This window comes from Vanacampus margaritifer, chromosome 9 (assembly GCF_051991255.1).
Source record: "Vanacampus margaritifer isolate UIUO_Vmar chromosome 9, RoL_Vmar_1.0, whole genome shotgun sequence".
Lineage (NCBI taxonomy): Eukaryota > Metazoa > Chordata > Actinopteri > Syngnathiformes > Syngnathidae > Vanacampus > Vanacampus margaritifer.
In genome coordinates this window covers 9,676,064-9,696,412 of record NC_135440.1, presented here as the reverse complement: position 1 = coordinate 9,696,412, position 20,349 = coordinate 9,676,064, and the positions used below count along the sequence as shown (strand labels likewise).

Below are 20,349 nucleotides of genomic sequence, written 5' to 3'. Positions count from 1 at the left end.
AAGCTAATTTACCCAATTTACCCTCTAAACAGATTTGTGAATATTGATACAACTTAGCTATATTCTAATGCTAATTGCTGCAAAACGAAAACAGATTTGGTAGGATCCCTGTTTCTATAGCAATAGAACACAATATTCTGTGGGCCTTGCAAAATCAGTCAAAATCCAGTAAAACAGTTGGGAGCGAAGGGGGTGGCTTCAGTGAAAATGGCTGGGAGTGAATGAGCTAAGGTCAAAATGTAAATACATACAGGGTCATTTTCTATTTAGGATGACATTTTTTATATCCAATTCCAGAGAAGTCAGCACCTCACCAGTCATGAAATTCATGGCATTACCTAACAGAGGAGCGGGCATCAGTTCTGTAGGTCAAAAATTACCGTTAGTCGTTCCAAATTTCTTAATATGAACAGGCTGGGGGAAAATCATACACAGGCCTTCTCTGATGTCAACTTTGATTAACACTATAGAAACTGTGAGAACATGGTCTGACAAAGGTGCATACACATCTACATTTCTGCACTACAGCAGTGCTTCTTGAACAAAATCTGCTTATTAAGCAGGTTACCCTGCATTTTTGGCAAGGTCAAGCGTGACATTGTTGACCCTTTGAACCTGCTGCGTGTGTGTGCAACAACCACAAGGTTTGTTTTCATCTCTGCCCTCCTTTGAGTTTCATGCTGACGTTTTCTGCTTGACTTTTGACAGCCGAGCAGCTGTGTCAGACACAGGTGGCGATGTGGCCAATTACACGCGGCCTGTATGTGAAGAGGATGTTTGTGCAAGCCTGTGTTTGGGTGACCAGAAATGGTTGAAAGGTATCTGTAGAATCCCAAAGTCACAAAAAGTGCCTCATACATACGTATAAGGCCCATGATACATGCCTCAGATGCCATCTGAATCGAATTAGAAGGGTGCTAGATGGTTCCGAGGCGCACAAGCTTGTATACAGTAACTGACAGCATTTCTTAGAAGCCGTACTTTGACGGGAACCAGGGACATAAGAGAGTAATGGTTCCAATTTGTTCTAGCTAATCTATCACCTCCTGCCTCTCATTGGAGAGAAGGCTGATCTCCCGTTTCCAAGTGGTAGCAGTTACATCTTTGGACTTGCCGACTGACCTGCTACGAGACTGGAACTGTTTAGGGAAGATGACACAAGGAAGAAAAGATAGCGGCTGAGGGGTGTGCCACTCCATCACTGATTAAAGAAAAAAGAAGACTGACCTACTTTTTAATAATTGTTGACGAACCTCGAGGTTGGGTCGTTGAAAATACACAGTTTGTATGTAACTGCATAAGTTATGTTAATTGTAGAGCGTGATGACTGCTGGGACACATTCCAGTTGAACATTAGGCAAGACGTTGAGATTGGTCATATGGAATAAAGGCTGCTGATGTTGCTTTAAAAATCGGCATAAAGTAGCCACATGGTTGTATGACATCTCATTTAAATAAATTATATACAATCCAATCCAAAATGATTGGAACAGCAAAGTCTAGCCTTTGTGGTTTGGGGGTCAGATCAAATATGATTATGGATATGAGGTAAAACATAGGAATTACAGCTTTTATTTCAGGGTATTAACATCAAGACGACTCAGGACATAGCACCTTTTTTGAAACCACCCACTTTCCAAATGAACAGACATTATTAATAAATTAACTTCAAGTGAGTAACATTTTATATTAGTTAATGCAATAACTGCATCAAGCCTGCCAACCATTTGACTACATTTTCCAGGCCTTAACTGCGGCCTCTTTCAGTTATTGTTTGTTTCTGGGGGTTTCTCCCTGCATGCAACAAACACTTGACATAGAATGATTTGGAATGTACTGAAAAGCCATTAAAGAGGTCAGCCAAGGATATCAGATACACAATACTTATGCGTTACCTGTTGGCCGCAATACTTTGCAAAAGTATAAGTACAGTCCAATAAAGACAAAAAATGAACCAACTAACTAACTATGTTTATATATATATATATATATATATATATATATTTATATACACCTTCCACTGAAATGTACCAAGATTTTTTGTCCATAGGTAAAAAATCATTAACTAATAAACGGTATATATATCAGACTGTGTGCAGGCACTTTCTGAACATGAATGCTGAGACACAAATGGTTCTGAAATCAAACTCATCGATATTTCGAGTTGCAATTCCTAGACTTCGTTGCATGAGTACGGTCTGTGAAGGTGCCGTGGGTGAAGGGAAACCAGTAGCATGTGTGACCTGGACTGTGTGGGGGTGGCAGAGGCAACCTCACACTGAGCCTGGATCATGTCTGTGTCATGCGTGTGTTTGTGCGTGTGTGTGTGAGTGAGTGCGTGCGTGTGGGATGGACAAATGTGCATGATTAAGCGTGTAGTCATAATATAGACAAAATGACTGAAAACAAAGGCACTCTAATGGCCTGCTGTTAATACTGTACACTACTAATTCATCAAGTGATATTAGCGTGCATGTACACATTTTGTGCTGCTGGCTTGCTTTGTCATAATTTAATGGATTACCATTAGATTAACATTACCAGTATATTATAAGATTATATATATAAAAAAATTAAGTGTCAATGAAATCATGCAAGTGATTTGCTGAGGCCACCTCGGACGGGGCAAGCCTTTAACTTTAACTTAACAAGCATAGCTTTAGGAAAATTGTTTCCATCTCATCTTGACCTGCTTTTTGGCTCTCCAGCTTCACCAGATTTATATTTCTAGTCTCCTCCACCTTGGCTGTCCAAATCACATTAGGTTGTAAACGTGTTGGATTTGTGAGATCAACAGATTACACAGGAATCCAGATGATTTACAACATAGCCTGCCCAGTAGGAGACTCAGAAGTACAGCTCCATTAGATTATGTATTACATGTTTAGTGATGTATATATTAGTGCTGTCAAAGTTAAAGCGTTAACGGATTAATTCATCATAAAAAAATTATCGCATTAATCATGAAATAATGCAGATTAATCACGCTATTAATTATGACCATAGATTATTCTTTAGCGTGACAGCGGATGGCTACGTTTAGGGTTGCATGGGTTGTGTTTGAGCAATAAACATAAATACAAGCATTAAAGTAAGGCATTTAATAAATGTTTGCATATCACATTTAGAGTATTTGTTCATGTCAAAATATTGGGAACATTTTTTTCCCATTTTAAATTATGCAAGTAATTAACTTATTAGAAAAAGACGAGGATGAGCGTGTGCAGTGGATCAAAAAACATTGAAGACGTCCTCATAACATTAAATGTCAAAATAATTAATAACATATCTTCAAATTTGGCAGGAAAAAATGTTGATAAAAAGGCTTTTTTATTAAGCAATTAATCGTGATTAATCAAAATTCTAAGATGATATGATTAAAAAATGTAATTGTTTGACAGCTCTAGGATATATACAATATGAAACGGCATTAGCGATGTTTGATACCACTTTTTTTCCGGACCGATAACCACTGATACAGATACCAAGTACCAACAAAATTTCTAATTGCATGAAATATATGTCAATTTTCTATACTTCTAATTTCTAGTTCCTGATCGTAAAACAGGCACCAGTATCAGCCGCCGTCGCGAGTACAGATACCTTGAAATCGGGTCTGGTATTGGCCCAACACTGATACCTGGTATCGGTACTCATCCATCCCTACACATTATGTATAAATACAGGGATGTGATTTGACCAAAGTGAAATTATCTGAAAATTTAGCCCGGGGTCTGGGGGCCGCTGGCACCCAGCTAGGTCCAGAGCTCATGGGTTTTCCGTGTTTTTAAGTACTTTCAATGCACTCACATGACAAAGAAATAGACAAAACAACAGCATACATTTTCAATGTATATTGAACTATCCCATATAAAATGGCAGTTTTAGTCAACTCAAAATCAGTCACATTCAAAAACATTGGACTGCCTTTGCTTTTAAAAACTATCACTGAGAATATCATCATATCTAACTAATGTGATTACTAAGTTAACACATAAATAATGTTGAAGAGTTCAAATTTCATGAACAAATAATTGTATCATGACCAAATGAAAAGTAACTCATATTAGAGCATACCGCAAATGTCTTTGTTATAGCAGAAGATGTTATCTGTCGGAGTCATGTGCATACACAATGAAATACAAAAAAAAAAAAAAATCAGATTTTTTTTTTGGGGGGGGGAGATAAAAAAAAGCGGAATTCGGCGAATTAGCGGAAAAATCACATCCCTGTAAATAATACAAAGACAAAAGATGTTGGAACTCCCAAGTTTAAATGCTGACTTTACGTTTGAAATGCATCATATGCAAAAGCTCACTCTTTTTGTTGTTGTTGTTGCTTCTGGTGTCCTCTGAAAGAAGCAGATGGGTAGATGGAAATTTGTGTGTGGCTGCGTTGTGTATTTGCTGCGACGTACAGTGCAGCATTGTGTTGTGCTGAATGATCCTTAGTGGACAGATACGATGAGGGCTTTCCGTGGACAGCAGGAAGGGATGTGTGTGGCTGAGGGGGCAAAATTCTTCCTCGAGCCATCATCAATAACAACTACAGTCCGGCCGGCCTACTGGGATCAGGGAGCTAAACTGTGAAGGATTTCCTGCGCCTACGCACACTGTTCATGGATTCATGAAATCCTCAAAGGGATGAGGAAGTTCCACTTACTCATCCACTCAAAAGCCCACTCACACACTTGTTTATTGCAGATCAATTTGGATCAAATGTAAGACAAACCCATGGGTCAAAATATTTCACTTCATATGGATATAATGTCAGTCTAAAAATAGACAACCAAGCCCTGTGAAAAGCAAATCCACAGGACACACACACTCAAGGAAATCCCAAAGAGCTTTCACATGTTACATGTGAAACAAATGGTTTGAAAACATGTGGAACAATCATCTTCAGCCTAAATTTCATCTGTGAACAAAAGTGAATTCTTCCTACCGGGTCCGTTGAGGAAGTCTTTAATCTGAAGGCACAGCAGAGGTGGAGGGATGCCAGTCTCACTGTCCACCTCACCCGCTGCTGTCTGGAGCCAGCACACATTGTAGTCCAGAGTCTCTGGCAATGTCTTCCCTTGGTCTGAATAGAATGACATCAAAAGAAGAAAACATGAAATGATTTCAGAGGCAAAATCCATTATGATAAGCCATGCACAATATTGCAACCACTGACTTTCCACGTTCGAACTGCTTCCACAAGGAGAATGTTTTAAGTCTCGTCTTAAGACCCACTTTTATTCCTTGGCTATTAGTTCAGCGTGAATTGTGTGGTCTTTGGGGTCATTTTGTGTTTATTTATTTTTTTTATAATTAATTTTTTAATGTATTCATTTTTTATTTTACTTACTGTATCTTAATTTTTAATTATTGTTATTTTTTTAAATTAATAAAATTTTATTTGACTTGTTGTATTTTTGTATTTTATTGACTGTTTTTTATTTTTATAGTTGGCTTTACTAGATTTCATGTGTATGGTGTTTGGATCTCATTGTGCAGCGCTTTGGAAACGCTTGTTTATAAAATGTGCTATGTGCCATTATGATAAGCCATGCACAATATTGCAACCAATGCCTTTCCACGTTCGAACTGCTCCCACAGGGAAATATTTAAAATCTCATCTTAAGGCCCACTTTTATTCCTTGGCTTTTAGTTCAGCGTGAATTGTGTGGTCTTTTCGTGTTTTTTTATAAAAAAAAATTTAATTGAGTATTTTTTTTATGTATTTATTTTTTGTTTTACTTATTGTATTTTAGTATTTTATTGGCTGTTTTTAATTTGTATAGTTTTTACTAGATTTTATATGTACGATAGTGTGTGGATGTGCAGCACTTTGGAAATGCTTGTTTATTAAATGTGCTATAGAAATAAAGTGGACTGGCTTGTTTGCCTCTCTCATACCTAGGCACTTGTAGTCCGAAGCCACTCCTCTTAAGGCCACATCAAACACAGAGAACTCCATTCTCTGCTTGCGGTGGTGGCAGCTGAGAAGAGCGGAAGGTTGAATGACCTGCAGGTAGAGCAGCGGTTCCAGCACCTGGTCAGCAGGCCCTCTTCTTCCGGGCTGCCTTACAATGGTCACCCCCAGCGCTTGGCGAGCTGAGGAGCGGCTGGGGGTTGACACGGAGTTCAGCGAGAGCAGACTGCCTCTCGGCATAGGGGAGACGTTGCTGTTGAGGATGTCTTCGGCAGTCAGGTCTGTCAGAGTAACCTGGGCAGCGGGGTCTGGAGATGCCAAGGTCGATGCTGGAGGAGCTTCAGGCTGATTTTCGGGCTGGTTGAGAGCACTCTTTCCGACCTGGTGTCAACGGATTGCTACGTTAACTTGCATTTCTTAAGTTAAAGGGGAATGCAAGTCAAACATTTTTTTTTTTTTTTATAAATTGTTCTATGCAACTCCACTAGTCTAAACAATACCTAGTGATGAATATTGCATTTGTGGAATATTACCTAAACAGCAAAATCCACCTATTTCTACCAATCTCAGGTGGTGGCCATTTTGCCACTTGCTGGCCAATGAAAAATGACATCACAATCGCTCAAGGCTCAGGTAACAACCAATCACGGCTTAGTTTGCCAAAGTCACATGAGCGAACTCAGAAAAAAGGTGAGTCATGATTGAGTGTTACCTGAGCCCTGAGCAACTGTGATGTCATTTTTCGGTCGCCCCCTGAAATGGATGAAAAACGGGAGGATTTTGCTGCTTACTTCATATTCCACAAATACAATAATAATCAGAATGTCATTTTTATAGTAGTGGGGCGCATAGAACATATTGTTGTAAATAATTTTTTTACTTGACTCATTGAGACATTTTCAGCTGTAAAAAGTTAATATTTTGTCTAGAATTAATTTGATAACTTCATTATTTTTCATGTTGAATTAATACCTTTAAAAAAAAAAAATTCCACTTGCTGTCCACTGAAGATGACATCACCTGTGCTCGACCAATCATGGCTCAGTTTGCTGACCAAACCCAGAAAACAGGTGAGCCATGATTGGTCGTTACCTACTTCCTCAGCACAGGTGATGTCATCTTCAGTCGACAGAAAGTGGAAAAAATATTTTTTAAAGGTATTAAATGCATACAAAAAAAATTATGTTATCAAATTCATTCTGGACAATATGCAAACTTTTTTACTGTTGGAAATGGCTCAATGAGTCAAGTAACCCTTTATCAAAACATAATGAAAACAAAGTGGCTATTCTTACAGGCCCATACATAATTACCTGTGCGAAATTCAAAGTCTTAGCCATTTAAATGGGATGTCATCCCAAAAATTTCCTTTACAATAATATGTTGTCTACACCCTCACTTGTTCTTAACATGGGATTCTGATTAATATTGCATTTTTGGAATATGAATTAAGCAGCAAAATCCACCAGTTTTTATCCAGCTCAGAGGGCGGCCATTTTGTCATTTGCCCTTGACTGAAAATTACATCACAGTTGCTCAGGTGAAGATAACGCCTAATTCATGGCTCAGCTTAGAAAACAGGTGAGCCGTGATTGGTCAGCCCTGAACCTTAAATGGATGAGCTGATTTGATTTGCAACAAGTTTCACATTGTTTACTTGCTTACATAACAGAAATGTACTTGTTTAACACTGGCACAAAGGGTCTCATGCACACACACTCAGACCGGTTATGACCACTACTGACTCCAATGGGAGCTTCCAAGTCACACTTTTTGTGTTTACCTTTTCAATTGGCTCCTTCCTATCCTGTGTGCTGTCTAATGAAGTTTGGGCCTGTGGGGGATTAGAACACTCATAGGCCATGACAGACAGCCTACTAGCAGTAAGAAAGATGTCGAAAGGAATAAAGTTGAGGTTTTTGGTAATGGTGGACTTGTGGGAGGGCCTGGCTATGCAGTGGTGACTGGTCCCACTCTGCTGCTCAATCTGGACAATTCGGATGCGAGCGCTGTCGCTGCCGAAGCCGCTGTCCTGCCCGTTCCCACTGTGACGAGAAGAAGAGTCCATGCCTGTCAAGGAGCCTCGACTGCTCCGCTTCTGCTCATGTTTACGCATCTGCATACAAGCACAAAGAAAGGCTACCTTTTATTCTCAAGTTACTTCTATTGAAATGCAACCAATGGAAACACCAAAATGTCAATGCCTGATTAACACGTTTGCTTCCAAAAATGTATAAATGTTCTATTTTAAATATTGCCATGGTCCCAAAAATATATTTATGTTTTTTTTATGCAAGAGCATACAGAAGGCTTTGATGCAGCTTCTGACATGAAGAGGTGGCTAAGAGCAATGGTAGTTATTACAAAAATCGATCAGCAGATGGCAGCACAGTATAACAGATCAACCCAGGACCATGTTGCAATAAGCTCTTTTCCCCAGTGTTTTAAACAGGTTTGTGAATAACGATGAAACTTAGATATATTCTAATGTTAATTGCTGCAAAACGGAAACAGATAGAAATATACTTTTTTTTCTGTTGAAAGAAGAGGCTCTAATCTTTCTTTTGGTAGGTTCCATGTTTTATAGCAATAGAACACAATATTCTATGGAAGTTGCAAAATCAGTCAAAATCTATTAAAACAGCTGGGAGCGGATGGGGATTGCTTCAGTGAAAATGGCTGGGAGTGAATGAGTCAAATAACAATAGATAAGAACAATAGTGTGGTTATTTATGTGCAAATATAATCATGTGTGAATTTTTTTCGGTTACGTTAACCCCTGTAGGCAACTAAACTAACTCAAAATATGCATTTAGATAACAAAAAATAACAATGACAATGATGCACGAACGTGTAGAAAATATTCAAAAACAAAAATGCCTTGATAGGCATAAAGTAAAGAGACAACAATGAATTTTAAATAAAAATGAGAGCATTTGCTTCTTTGCAGAGAGTTTTTGTGTTCTGATCCTTTAGAGCAAGACATAAACCAAATAGCTGACTTGATTGAAACCATGGACCAATTGACCAATGAAAGGGATCATCGTATAGCCACAAAAACATTAAAGGCATGCTGTGGGGACCTTTTTTTGTGGTTTGAAACATAATTTGGCAATTTTGAAATATTGAAGATATCTTTAAAGAAGGGCTTCACTCTAGTAAAATCCAATTGTTTTTTGCAGTGGCTGTGGTATCACGCATAAAGCAGCCCAAATTGTATACTTGGCTCCAGATGTAGAGTTCCAAACATTGTGGCTATAAAAAAACATTTCATGGCCAGAAGATACGTTTTGAGACTACAGTGCAGGAATTCAAACAATATATGTTAAATGTATAAAACATGGCTCGCAGAGAACAAAAACGACAGTACTTAAATTTGGGGCGGAATGAGCATTGCGAGCGAAAAAAACCCAAACAAAAACAGATTAATTATAAAGGCGTGCATAATTTCTACTATGATGCCCCACACCTTCCAATTGTACCCTCATCAGATCAACATGCACATGGTTGCTATTACAGCATGTAGGCGCAGCTGCCCCCCCCCCCCCCCTTGCACTCTGCAACACTCCCTCCCTCCCTCTCACCCACTCCATGGGAATTTTAAATGTATATTATTGCCGTGGCGGAGATAGTGTTTCAAGACCTCTGAGCAAATAGTAAACCCACTGGCAGCACATTAGACAGAATACTTGACTTATTAGATATTTCCTAAACTAAACAGTGTCATCAAAGGCTAAGAACAAGAGCCATATAAAACGCCGCGGCACGCCTGCCTGTTCTGTTCTTTTAGGCCCGGCTTTCACAGGATAGACCCTGCCAGATCCTTCTTTTTTTCCCGTGGCTGATTGTGAACAGGATGTGAGCGCTTCTATTCCTGTAGAAAAGCAAGAATTTCTTCCCAAAAATGAGGTGGGTGGAGTCTGAGCTGATTTCCAAGAATGTGGTGGTCAACAGGTGACACTTTTGTGGAGGACAAGAGGTGTTTGAAAAATGTATCGGCGCAGCGTAATTGTCCCTTAATGAAGGGACAAATAAGTTGCGCAGCAGCTGGGAAGGAGCCCGAGCCAGAAAATAAAGCCAAATACCCCTTTTACTCCCCCCGTCTCTCTTCATGAGCTTAGGCTGTACACATGCATTTACAATTATGGCAAATACCCAATCGTCTCTATAACCACACCACAAACGAGTGCCCCCTAAGCAAATTCTTGATCTAAATTTAGACATGCTTACAAGTGGAATATGGGATGATGAGGAACACAATTGCGGGTAGACGAGAAAGAAACAATGAGAAAATAAAGTTGTTTGAACTGCTTGATTCAAAGCGTGTGCAATTAGCACATTCACAAAACCGGGATTTAATATAAATTTCACTTAAAAAAAAAAAAAAAAGTCAAGCAGACAGCTGGATTTCCCCCAGAATTTCTGGACTTGGTTATACACCTTTATGATTACTCACAGACAAGGGGAGCAGGTATTAACAACGTATGGCTCTCAAGTCTGTAGACTTTACGTTACGCCAATTTATTCACTGACAGAAGGCAATAAATTTCAAATCCAAACATGCACTGCAGCTACATGCCTGCTCCCAGCTGAAATCCCCCTTTCCAACCATTACTTTCGATTACATTATATAATAGCTGCACTGAAACACAGTTTCCACATCCCAGTGTAATCTTTCTCTGGACCTGGGATGTTGATCGTGATCGTGAATGCGCGATGACACATACACGCAAGCCACAACCTCCATTGGCCAATCATGATGTCATGCTTCTCACAGTCTCTAGGCATAACGTCCTGGAAAATGGAGGATAATCCCCAAAGTGTGAAACCATGAGTCTCCCAGGTGCCAATCATATCAGTGCGCATCTGTGTGACCCCAATTTCTGTCAGTGTAACTCACAACAGCTTGGCTAGAATAAGGCTAATAAGCGGAAGCAAATGTCACATCATCCAAATGCCACCCGTTTACAGTGTTGGCTTGCTGCTCCAATATGACAACATACGTTTTACATCGGAATAGCACATATGCACTTGAGTGTTTCCAGATGAATCAAAAGTAGGTTGGGATTCAGGTTGAGAGATCACGGAATAAGAAAATCTGGAGGTTTTCACTTGCAGGAAAGTCCATATGGTCTCAAAAGAATATAGTAAATTTAGCATAAGTGACACACTGTAGGTGAATGTTGTTTCACATGGGTCTATTTAAAAGCCATACATCCTCTGTGAAGTTCAGCTTCTTTTTATTGGAAGAGAGTTGATTCATTGGTTAAATGATTTATTTAAGAAGGCGGACAAGCATCAAACAATAAAGTGCATGTAAGGAAAAAAGACAAGAAAAAAAGTCTTCTAATAGCTGATGCATACGGTATTTTCTCCAAAAAGGGAATTATCAAATGTCAACGGTCTTTACAATGGAAACCATAACAGCCCGTAAATAACAACAAAGAGAGCTACAAATTCAGTTGGTCACATAATTGTTTAGGGATGCACAAGTAACCTTGCTTTGCAAGCTGAATTCTCGCGATATTTGTGAGTTCACAAACTCCCGAGAATACATCTTGTACCGAGCCCGTTGATTTCCACCGATCCGGACCACCAATCACAGAGCGACATAGTGTTTGGGGGTAGCTGTGATGAAACCCGTAAGCGCCGACACCGTGAGAAACAAACTAATCTAACATGGACGAATGGACGCCGCAATTAATTTTGTTCTTGCATAATTACTCACCGTTTCCTTGTTGAATGTTGAACAGCGGTGCTTCGTGCATTTTTGTCAAGTAAAGATGCTCGTGCTTTTTGTTTTTTTTCCTAAGACGACCCCGAAGACATTTTGATCCGTTGCTGTGATTGGTCAACGTGTACAAGATTCCGCATCGTCCAATCGGCTCGAAATATTGTACACAATGTCCCGCCTTTCCTGAGCAAATCACCGTGGAGAAGTCCCAGATTGATATTGTGGAGAACTCCATTGAGCGAATCACAATTATCAGTCTGGCTATTGCCAGGTTAATGCGCAAGCACCGATACCAGTTATCGCATTGGGCCGATACCCCACCTTATTTAAAGCTATCAGTACTCGAGACAATGCCTAATACCTCTTGAGGCCATTTTATAATCAGGAACTAGAAATTACAAGAACAGAACATTTTAATGAAAAATACTATATTGGGATATATAGTGTTCCCTATAGCTACCTCACAGTTTGGTTATCGTGGATTTTCATTTGTGACATTTGCAATCTGGTTTCTGGTTAGGTATGCTATTTGAAGATTGAAAATAAAAACCTGACATAGTTGTTAAGTTGACAATTTGTCGCTATTGTCTTCATGTGCAGCCGGGGTGCTGAGCGTGAATCCACTCACAATTTATGAACACAGTCTTTAATCAGCAGCTTGATATTTATCCTACATTTTGCATTTTAAAAGTTACATTTATTATGTGTAACACGTGTTTTGATGAGTGGGAGACGTGTCAGGGGGTTCAGAATGGCTTAATAGAGGCGTATATACTGTATATCCCCACACCTCCATAATAAAATGATAAAAATTAAACAAAAACATAAAAACTATAATTATCAAAAGTCAATCTCTGGAATTCACCTATTGTGTGTAGGGAGGGGCATCAAATGTATCACCAATGAGAATTGAGGGAGCATTTTTAAAATCTGTCATAGTTATTATTTTTTTTTTTAGGTATCAAAAGTATTAATGTGACTACTCAAGAGTTGAGTACTCATTCTGGTATTGGTCTGAATAAAAAAGGTATCAATCATCCCTAAAAATAATAGTTTTACTCAACATCACTACATAAATATTACATTCCATTTCAATTACTTTATTTCTTAAGCAAATAAAAGTCACTATAATAACAAATCAATAACATGCAAGTAAGAGTGGATAGTGGTCGTCATAGAATGTTGAGCTACGTTTCAATATTTATTGCTGAATCAATGTTTGGCAGCAGTTTCTCGTGTTCTACAGTAGAATTTCCAATAAAATCCTAGGAAGTCATATTACTAAATCTTTGTGACGGCACAATACAATTAAGCTACTTACTTGCAGGACGTCTGCATGGGAATTAACTTCTGTATCTTGACAACATCAGCGCTTACAAGTTCACCCCCTGATGTGCTACTCACTATTGTTTACCAGAACCATAAAGCCGATAGCAGGCCTCTCTGTTCTTTTGTGCCCAAGGCAAAAAACACTCAGAAAGGTCCCACCTTAATCAAAAAATAATAACAATAATACTTTGCAAAATGCCAAAAAAACTTCAATTCAACCTTTCATTTTCTTGTGGAAAACAGTGGGTGGAAGACATTTATAATGTGAAGTCACCTCCCTCTGTATGCATTAACGGCTGTCATGAGGCAAAGAAAGGCATCAAAGGCGGCCATTTAATACATTCAACGTTGTTTCACTAACAAAGGCAACCTGCGATGCACTTAAAGTGAACCACAACAAAGTAGCAATAGAAGGTCACGACCTTGCCGCTTGGAAATGGATGCTGAGTGCTTCGGCGCGACTGTCAACTGTACTTTAAACATGGCATACTCCAAAGCTCAGGGCGCCAAGAGGGGCCAGTTTAACAAGCTCCCTGCGCTCTGTAATGCTGGTGGGTGGTTTTACTCCTTGGGGTTTCACGGCACATCTTGTTCTTTGAGGGGAATGAGGGACAACATCGCACATTAAAGCAAGATTCACCTTTCCCAGGCTACCAGCATCTCATCTGTTCAGGAAGGATTGGAGTAATAATAACGTGAGGGGCAGGGGAAAAACGGCACGTGACATACTTAAGGAAAAGAAACATCTTAATGACAGCACAATTTATGCATCTGGACATTCCTAAAGCACTCGGTCAGATGGAACACTTTTCAAGAGGAAGAGAAGCCAAGAGTTGGAAGACAGAGTTTGATAAGGCGGTTATATTGTGCTCAAGAAAAATGAGCACGCAATCTTCCAAACTAAGCTTTTTATTTATTTATTTGTCAGTGAACACATGAATCAAAATCTGGGATGTCTGCTAGATACAGTATTTACTTCCGTACAAAAAATAAGAATCACAGGGAGGAAAATCAACAATGATTTTGATCAGTTGACAAAAGCCTTAAGGTTTGGGAAAGCCCTGGCTCAAACACAAAGATATAGTATTATAAAGGGTGGATGATGAAAAGAATAATTGGCAAAAGCGAGAGTTAATGCGGTCCAAATGGAGAACGACAATAAGCTACTTGGGGGAAAAAATGCTTCTGGGACACATGGCAGCCAAAGCCTTGGTTTTATAATTGTTGAAACTTCAAAAACCGGCCCTCTCCTGTGCCTTTGTGCAGCATTAGTTTACTTACAAATATGCTGCCACAAATAGACCCCAGATTTCTGTTAGTACATCCAGAGTAATGACATTTAGCAGCCTCAAGTAGGTTGACTGAGTGCGACTCTCAAAATTCCAAACCTAACATGCCCTACTCTTCATCCTGAGCACTCAAGAATGATGTAATAACTCGGACGGACATGGCCTTACAGCACGACAGGAAATTTATTGCTTCAGCATCCCCAACAGATCTACCAATATAAACCTAATTCAGATCAACAAATCAAATATGACAGCCAGACATTTAGGAATAAATCTATACAGTATAAGACACAGTAACATGCAGGATGAATGTAATTATGTGAAGGATGCTAGGTTATAATTCTGTAACTGCACTGTTCTTCAGTGGGAAAATAGTTTTTCAGCATCATTATATTAGAATTTCGACTTTGTCATTCCATGAACAAGCCGTTTCAGAATAGTCCTTAATTTGCTGTGATGTCTGTATGTGCTACATGGCACTTCATTTTTTCCAGGCTTGTACTGTGCTCCCCTTTGGGAGCGTGGCTTGAGCCTCTGGGTTTTCCCCCCTCCCCCTTACTCATGTTCTCATTTCTAATCTAAAATCACGGGTACCGACAGGCCTTTCTGTCCTGCCTCCCTCTGTTTGTCATTGTTGTTCTGTTTCTTGGATAGGTCAAGCCTGCTAAGTGCAATTTTGTTGTTCTGTACTTGCGCATGTGCAGTGACAATAAAGATATTCCACTCCATTCCATTCCTTATCACCAACATATTTCTATTTCTGTATAAGAAGATAGAGCAGCTATACAAATATAAACATATATTTGGGAGATTAAATTATCAAGCTAAAGCTAGTGGGAGAACTCCATTGAACTAATATCACTGATATATAATATAATAAAAGTAGGGGTGTCAAAATTAGTGCATTAACTTTGAGTTAATTTACTAACTAATTTTTTAAACGCGTGATTAATGAAAGCCCCTTACTTGGAGAGCCTGTAGACTACTGAGGAAATTCCAGTCGCAATGCAGCAGACACGGCCACGTCAAAATTTAGCAGTAATAAATAAAATAACAATGCATATATTTGTGGGGTCAAGTTGTATTTTACAATTGTAAAAATATGCAAAATTTCACAAGTTACTTCATGTTAAAGATTAAATAGCTCTTGATGGGAAAATAAACATGCATTGAGCTGTCACCGTCTTACAAATGTAATTATGCCATCTAGTGGCAGAAATAATGTCCACAACACAAATCAATATTTTTTTTACAGTTCAGTACCTCTCTTTAATTTTAACTCAATTTTATGAATTATTATGAAATTACTGTATCAATGACTAAAAGATGCAGCCATATTTCTATTAGTTTAACATTTCCGCCCGCGTTTGTTAACAAGAGTATGAAAACAGAAGAAAAAAAAATCTTAAATTTTATTGTACATTTAGAACAGATATAAAATTTAAGATTAATCGTGAGTTAACTATTGAAGTCATGCAATTAATTACGCCTGACACCACTAATTAAAAGTATTTACAATATATCAAATATGTAGCTCCAACATCCCCAGATTACATGCATCCTCCAACATCACTTAAAATGGTAGACCTGTAAGTAATACAATAAATAGCTACAACTAGGATACGTTGTTTGGCTAATGGATGGATAAACAAAAACAAGTCAATTTAGCACACAGTACCAGCTCATACAAAGCTTTCTTTCCTGCTGGCAATGCATATCTACAAATAGAAGCGTGAACATATTGGATTGTGAGGAAAGATCGCAATTCAGCTCAGCATGAAGTCAACATGCTTATTTTACGTCTTCAATGGCGCTTGGACGCACTGACTTCACTTCAAAGCAAAGAGTCATCCTTTTCTGCTTATTTTCTCACTCAAGAAAGGAACCACTTGCAGCTATTTAAGATGGATGATGATGATATACTGATTATCCTCTTTAGGTCATGGGTGACCTATACAGCTGTATCTTTATTACTTACTGTGTCCTCCTCATGAGTTCTGCTTTCTTGCTAAGAGAAGGAAATTAAGAACAAGTGTCTCTTACTAGTTGTCACTGTCACTATTAGTGTGGAAAAATGGGCGGGGTTAATTCGCTAATCTAATATTCAGGCTGCAGTGTTTATGCATACACCTCCCTGAATGAGGTAGACTCATTGAGTGTATGGGCGGGTTACAGGGAGAAAATAAGTTGTCAACATCTGTTGGGGAATGGGAAAACAAAAAGTATAGTTTTAAGGCATATTGACTGCATGTCATTATTTTCTCATTACAGTTTATTTAGGGGCAAAAACAGAGTGGCAATGAAACACAGAAAAGACACATTCTTAGGTTACAACATTGGCTCTTAAGATAAGTCATTGAAGATTCAGTAATGCTTTTAACTTAACATGATTAGCTTTGGCATCGATTTTTCAACAAACAAACAATAAAAGATACAACATGCATTGTCTTCAATTCACAAAAGCAAAGGCTTGAGAGACTTCAAAAACAGAAGAGATGCTTTTCATTAGTACGTGAAGGGCTCTTCTGAAATTCCTGGAAGTGCTGCAAAGAGCATTGTCTGCCTCAGCAGGGAAAACAGCAGCGACATGAGGCAGGGTAGGGCTGTTTTGAGTGGGCCAGTGTGGTTCACGGTAGCAAAAATGAGTGGTCATGACTGATCAAGACACAAACAAGAGTGTGTCTACAAATCAATAGGCCTACCTACTACTAACTTTACAAAAAGTGATCTGAATGTAATGAAATGTAAGTCTAAGAATGCCGTTTAAGTCCAGAGGTGAAGAAGTAGAAGAAAGAAAAAAGTATTAACTTATTCACTGCTGTCTGGATATGTTCCCAGGAGTGAGGGAGAAAACTGCTCAGATGTGCTCTGTTAAGTTCGCAAAGGACAATTACGTAAGACCCCCACTGTCCCTTCAACAACAATAGTGGGATGTTTTACTATGGGGGATAGAATAGAAGCGCCACAAAGATTAGCAGAATAGAAAAAAAAGGATATTCTGATTTCATGACATTCTGGCTGAACTGTTCGACATTGTTCGAAAAAAGACTAACTTTCAGAATCACTGGGTTGCGTTTGAGATGTTTCTAAGGAAAGGGTAAACACTAAAAACAAGCACGTATTCAAATGGCCAAGCAGGCATCAGCTAAAAACAAATATTACATGACAGTAGTGTTAATTTTATCAGACATTTTCAAATTTAGTCTCAGTTTTAGTCCAGTTTCAATCATGCTCGTTAGTTTTTGTCATAGTTAGTCAACCTCATCCCGTTTTATTTAGTTGACTATAAATAGAGCATTTTAATATTTATTTTAGTCCAAGAAAACAATTTTATTCATCTAGATTTAGTCAACAAAAATTGTCAACGTTTTAGTCTAGTTTTAGTCAGGACTATCATTTTAACCCTGTATTTATTTTTGTTTTGGTCAGATGGTAATATTGAACATTTTGGGTCTAAAACAATTTCACATAACATTTTCTCTCATCTGTTTGATGAAAAACAACTCGATACACAATTACAATATATCAACAAGTGGCTACTATGGCTACATGCTACGAGCTAGTAAATTAGCCAGCATTAGTTAGCGGTTGGATTAACACTATTGTTGGAACGTTATAGCCGTTGGATTAATGTTACGTTGTAACAATACAGATTTTTGTTAGTGTTTTTATTTGTTTAAGTATTTGATTTTTATTTTAAGGAATGTAATGTTTGTTTTTTAATCCCCTATTTTACATATAGGCTGCACGAAAAGGAGACACTTAAATTTTGTAGTACATCTGTTTGCATAATGACAATAAAGGCTATCTATCTATGTTGCACTCATTAGTTGCAAATTTGAAAGGGGGTGTGTCACTATGTGTCACATGACAGTGTCACGGTGACAGATTACCAGAATTTTACAAGATTATAATTTTCGTCTTATCTTTGTTTATGAACTATAATGTCCATAGATTTGTATCTAGTTTTTATTAAATGAAGTAAATTTTCGCCTCGTCTTCATTAGTAAAAAAAAAACGATTGAGTCCCAGTTTATTAACGAGGGTTTTAATCTAGTCTAGTTTTCGTCCAGTGAAAAATGTCTGTTGACAAAAATATTTTTGTTTACTTTTCAAACGAAATTTACACTACATGCATACCTGCCAACTTTTGAAAGTGAAAAAGCCTAGTAGCTAGGGTCCAGGGGCCGCATGTCGACGTCCGGTGGGGGGTTCAGGGGGGTGAAGCCCCCCTGAAGCCAAAGGATTTTTAGCATTTTCAGGGCTTAAAATGCAGCTAAGAAGTAACAAATTTTACATTTTTTTCACAATCACAACCTCATGTTTACTGTCAATTTACCTTAACCTAGTAGCTAGGGTCCAGGGGCCGCATGTCGACGTCCGGTGGGGGGTTCAGGGGGGTGAAGCCCCCCTGAAGCCAAAGGATTTTTAGCATTTTCAGGGCTTAAAATGCAGCTAAGAAGTAACAAATTTTACATTTTTTTCACAATCACAACCTCATGTTTACTGTCAATTTACCTTAACTGTACTGATGGAAATAATCAAAAGAAAGTTCTTTAAAGCTCAACAATTTATTTAATATAACAAAGTCATAGAAAACCCTCATAAATGAATGATATCCAAATGTTCTCCATGTTATACAAGCTACAGCCTAAGCATTATTTGTTCTCCATTGTGCATCGTTTTGATTTTTTCAACTGGTCTTTCGAATGGGTCACACTAAATTAAGATTTTGTATTGCGCGTAGTGCTTCTTTCCGCCGCTAATACCGCCGCTTGGCGCTGTGAGAGCTCATTGGAGGCTCTGCAACGTGTCGAGGAGGAGGAGGAAGAAACACTTCCCCCCGTGAAGAAATTCGAGGCGAAACTGTTGGCGGAGGGGTTTTCGCTGATAGATAAAGCCCTCGCACTCTTCGAGCAGCAAGACCCAAACATCGAACCTTGCCCAAAGGTTGCAAATCAAATAAATGATGCCACACAGTGCTACCGCGTCATTTATGAAGAAAAAAAAGGAAGCTGTGCAGTCGTCGTTGGATCGCTTCTTTCGGCCAGTTTCGAATAAATCCTCCAAGGGAGATACTCGCCAACCCGCATCTTCTTCTCCTCGACCCTCAACTTCTTCCGACGTGTTCTTCCATTAAGTGTCTCTCGTTCTCTCTCTAACATTGCACTGTACTGTACGTATTCTCTCTATTTTAGTAAAAGTTTTTTTCAGTACAAACCAATGCCGTTTATTTGTATACAAGCCTTAAACATACTTATATAAACCTTCAATATACTTATATAGGCTTTAAACATAAATTATAATACAAAATATAGCGCTGAAGCAACTTACGAACGACCGCTCGGAACGGAACTCGTTCGTATGTTGGGGAGCGTCTGTACTTCGCGATCTCGTGGTGGAATGTTTTTCATTCTTTATTTACGATTTTAATTTTTTTTTTTTCAAGGGGAAAACCGTAGTTTTTGTAATGCGACCGTAACACCGTAATGGGTTCAAGAAAACCGTACTCATTACGGCAAAACCGTAGTAGTTGGCAGGTATGCTACATGCCAGTTTATAGTAGTATTGGAATGACTCAGAAAAACTGCAAAAAAAGGGCTGCTTACTTCTCAGCATGTTGACCATGGTGACAAATCAGGTTTGTGTGTACATCCAGGTATATGTATCTAGAGAGGGCATTTCTCATTTCTTTCACCTGAGTTGACACCCGATCTCGCATTTGACCGTGGGGGCCCGTTGCTTCCCCTTAAAAGATGCTGTCTGCTCTCGCAGAATTCCAACCTTCATGATTTAATCTGGAGTTTTGACGGCAATTTCGCCACAAACGATTGAAGGGACAGCAAATTCAGCTGCTACTGATCTCAAATAGATTGAGTTTCCAAGGGTCGCAATTTAAGAGTGCTACAGTTATGCTTTGAGTTGTCGGATGGTTTTGGTGCAGGGACTGCACGGGAAAGGTGAGTTGTTATGACTGGCTGTCAATTAGCAGTTGATTCAAACAGGAGGGTCAGTGAGCGATGGGAAAAGTGGAAATAAGCTACAGTTTCATAACAAACGAAGGGCAGCGAGATGTACACT

The 20,349-nt window shown here is 38.8% G+C and overlaps 1 protein-coding gene across 3 annotated transcripts in view; it reads right to left on the bottom strand.

Annotated features, from left to right (window-relative positions):
- The window catches only part of vps13b (vacuolar protein sorting 13 homolog B), a 349,203-nt gene that overhangs the window by 100,699 nt on the left and 228,155 nt on the right, over positions 1-20,349 (bottom strand). For all 3 annotated transcript variants that reach the window (XM_077574861.1, XM_077574863.1, XM_077574862.1), the window contains 3 exons: positions 7,700-8,032; positions 5,901-6,297; positions 4,945-5,082 (listed from right to left, as the gene is read on the bottom strand). In XM_077574861.1, coding sequence (XP_077430987.1) covers positions 4,945-5,082; positions 5,901-6,297; positions 7,700-8,032 — 868 coding nt within the window. The remainder of the gene's footprint in view (positions 1-4,944; positions 5,083-5,900; positions 6,298-7,699; positions 8,033-20,349) is intronic.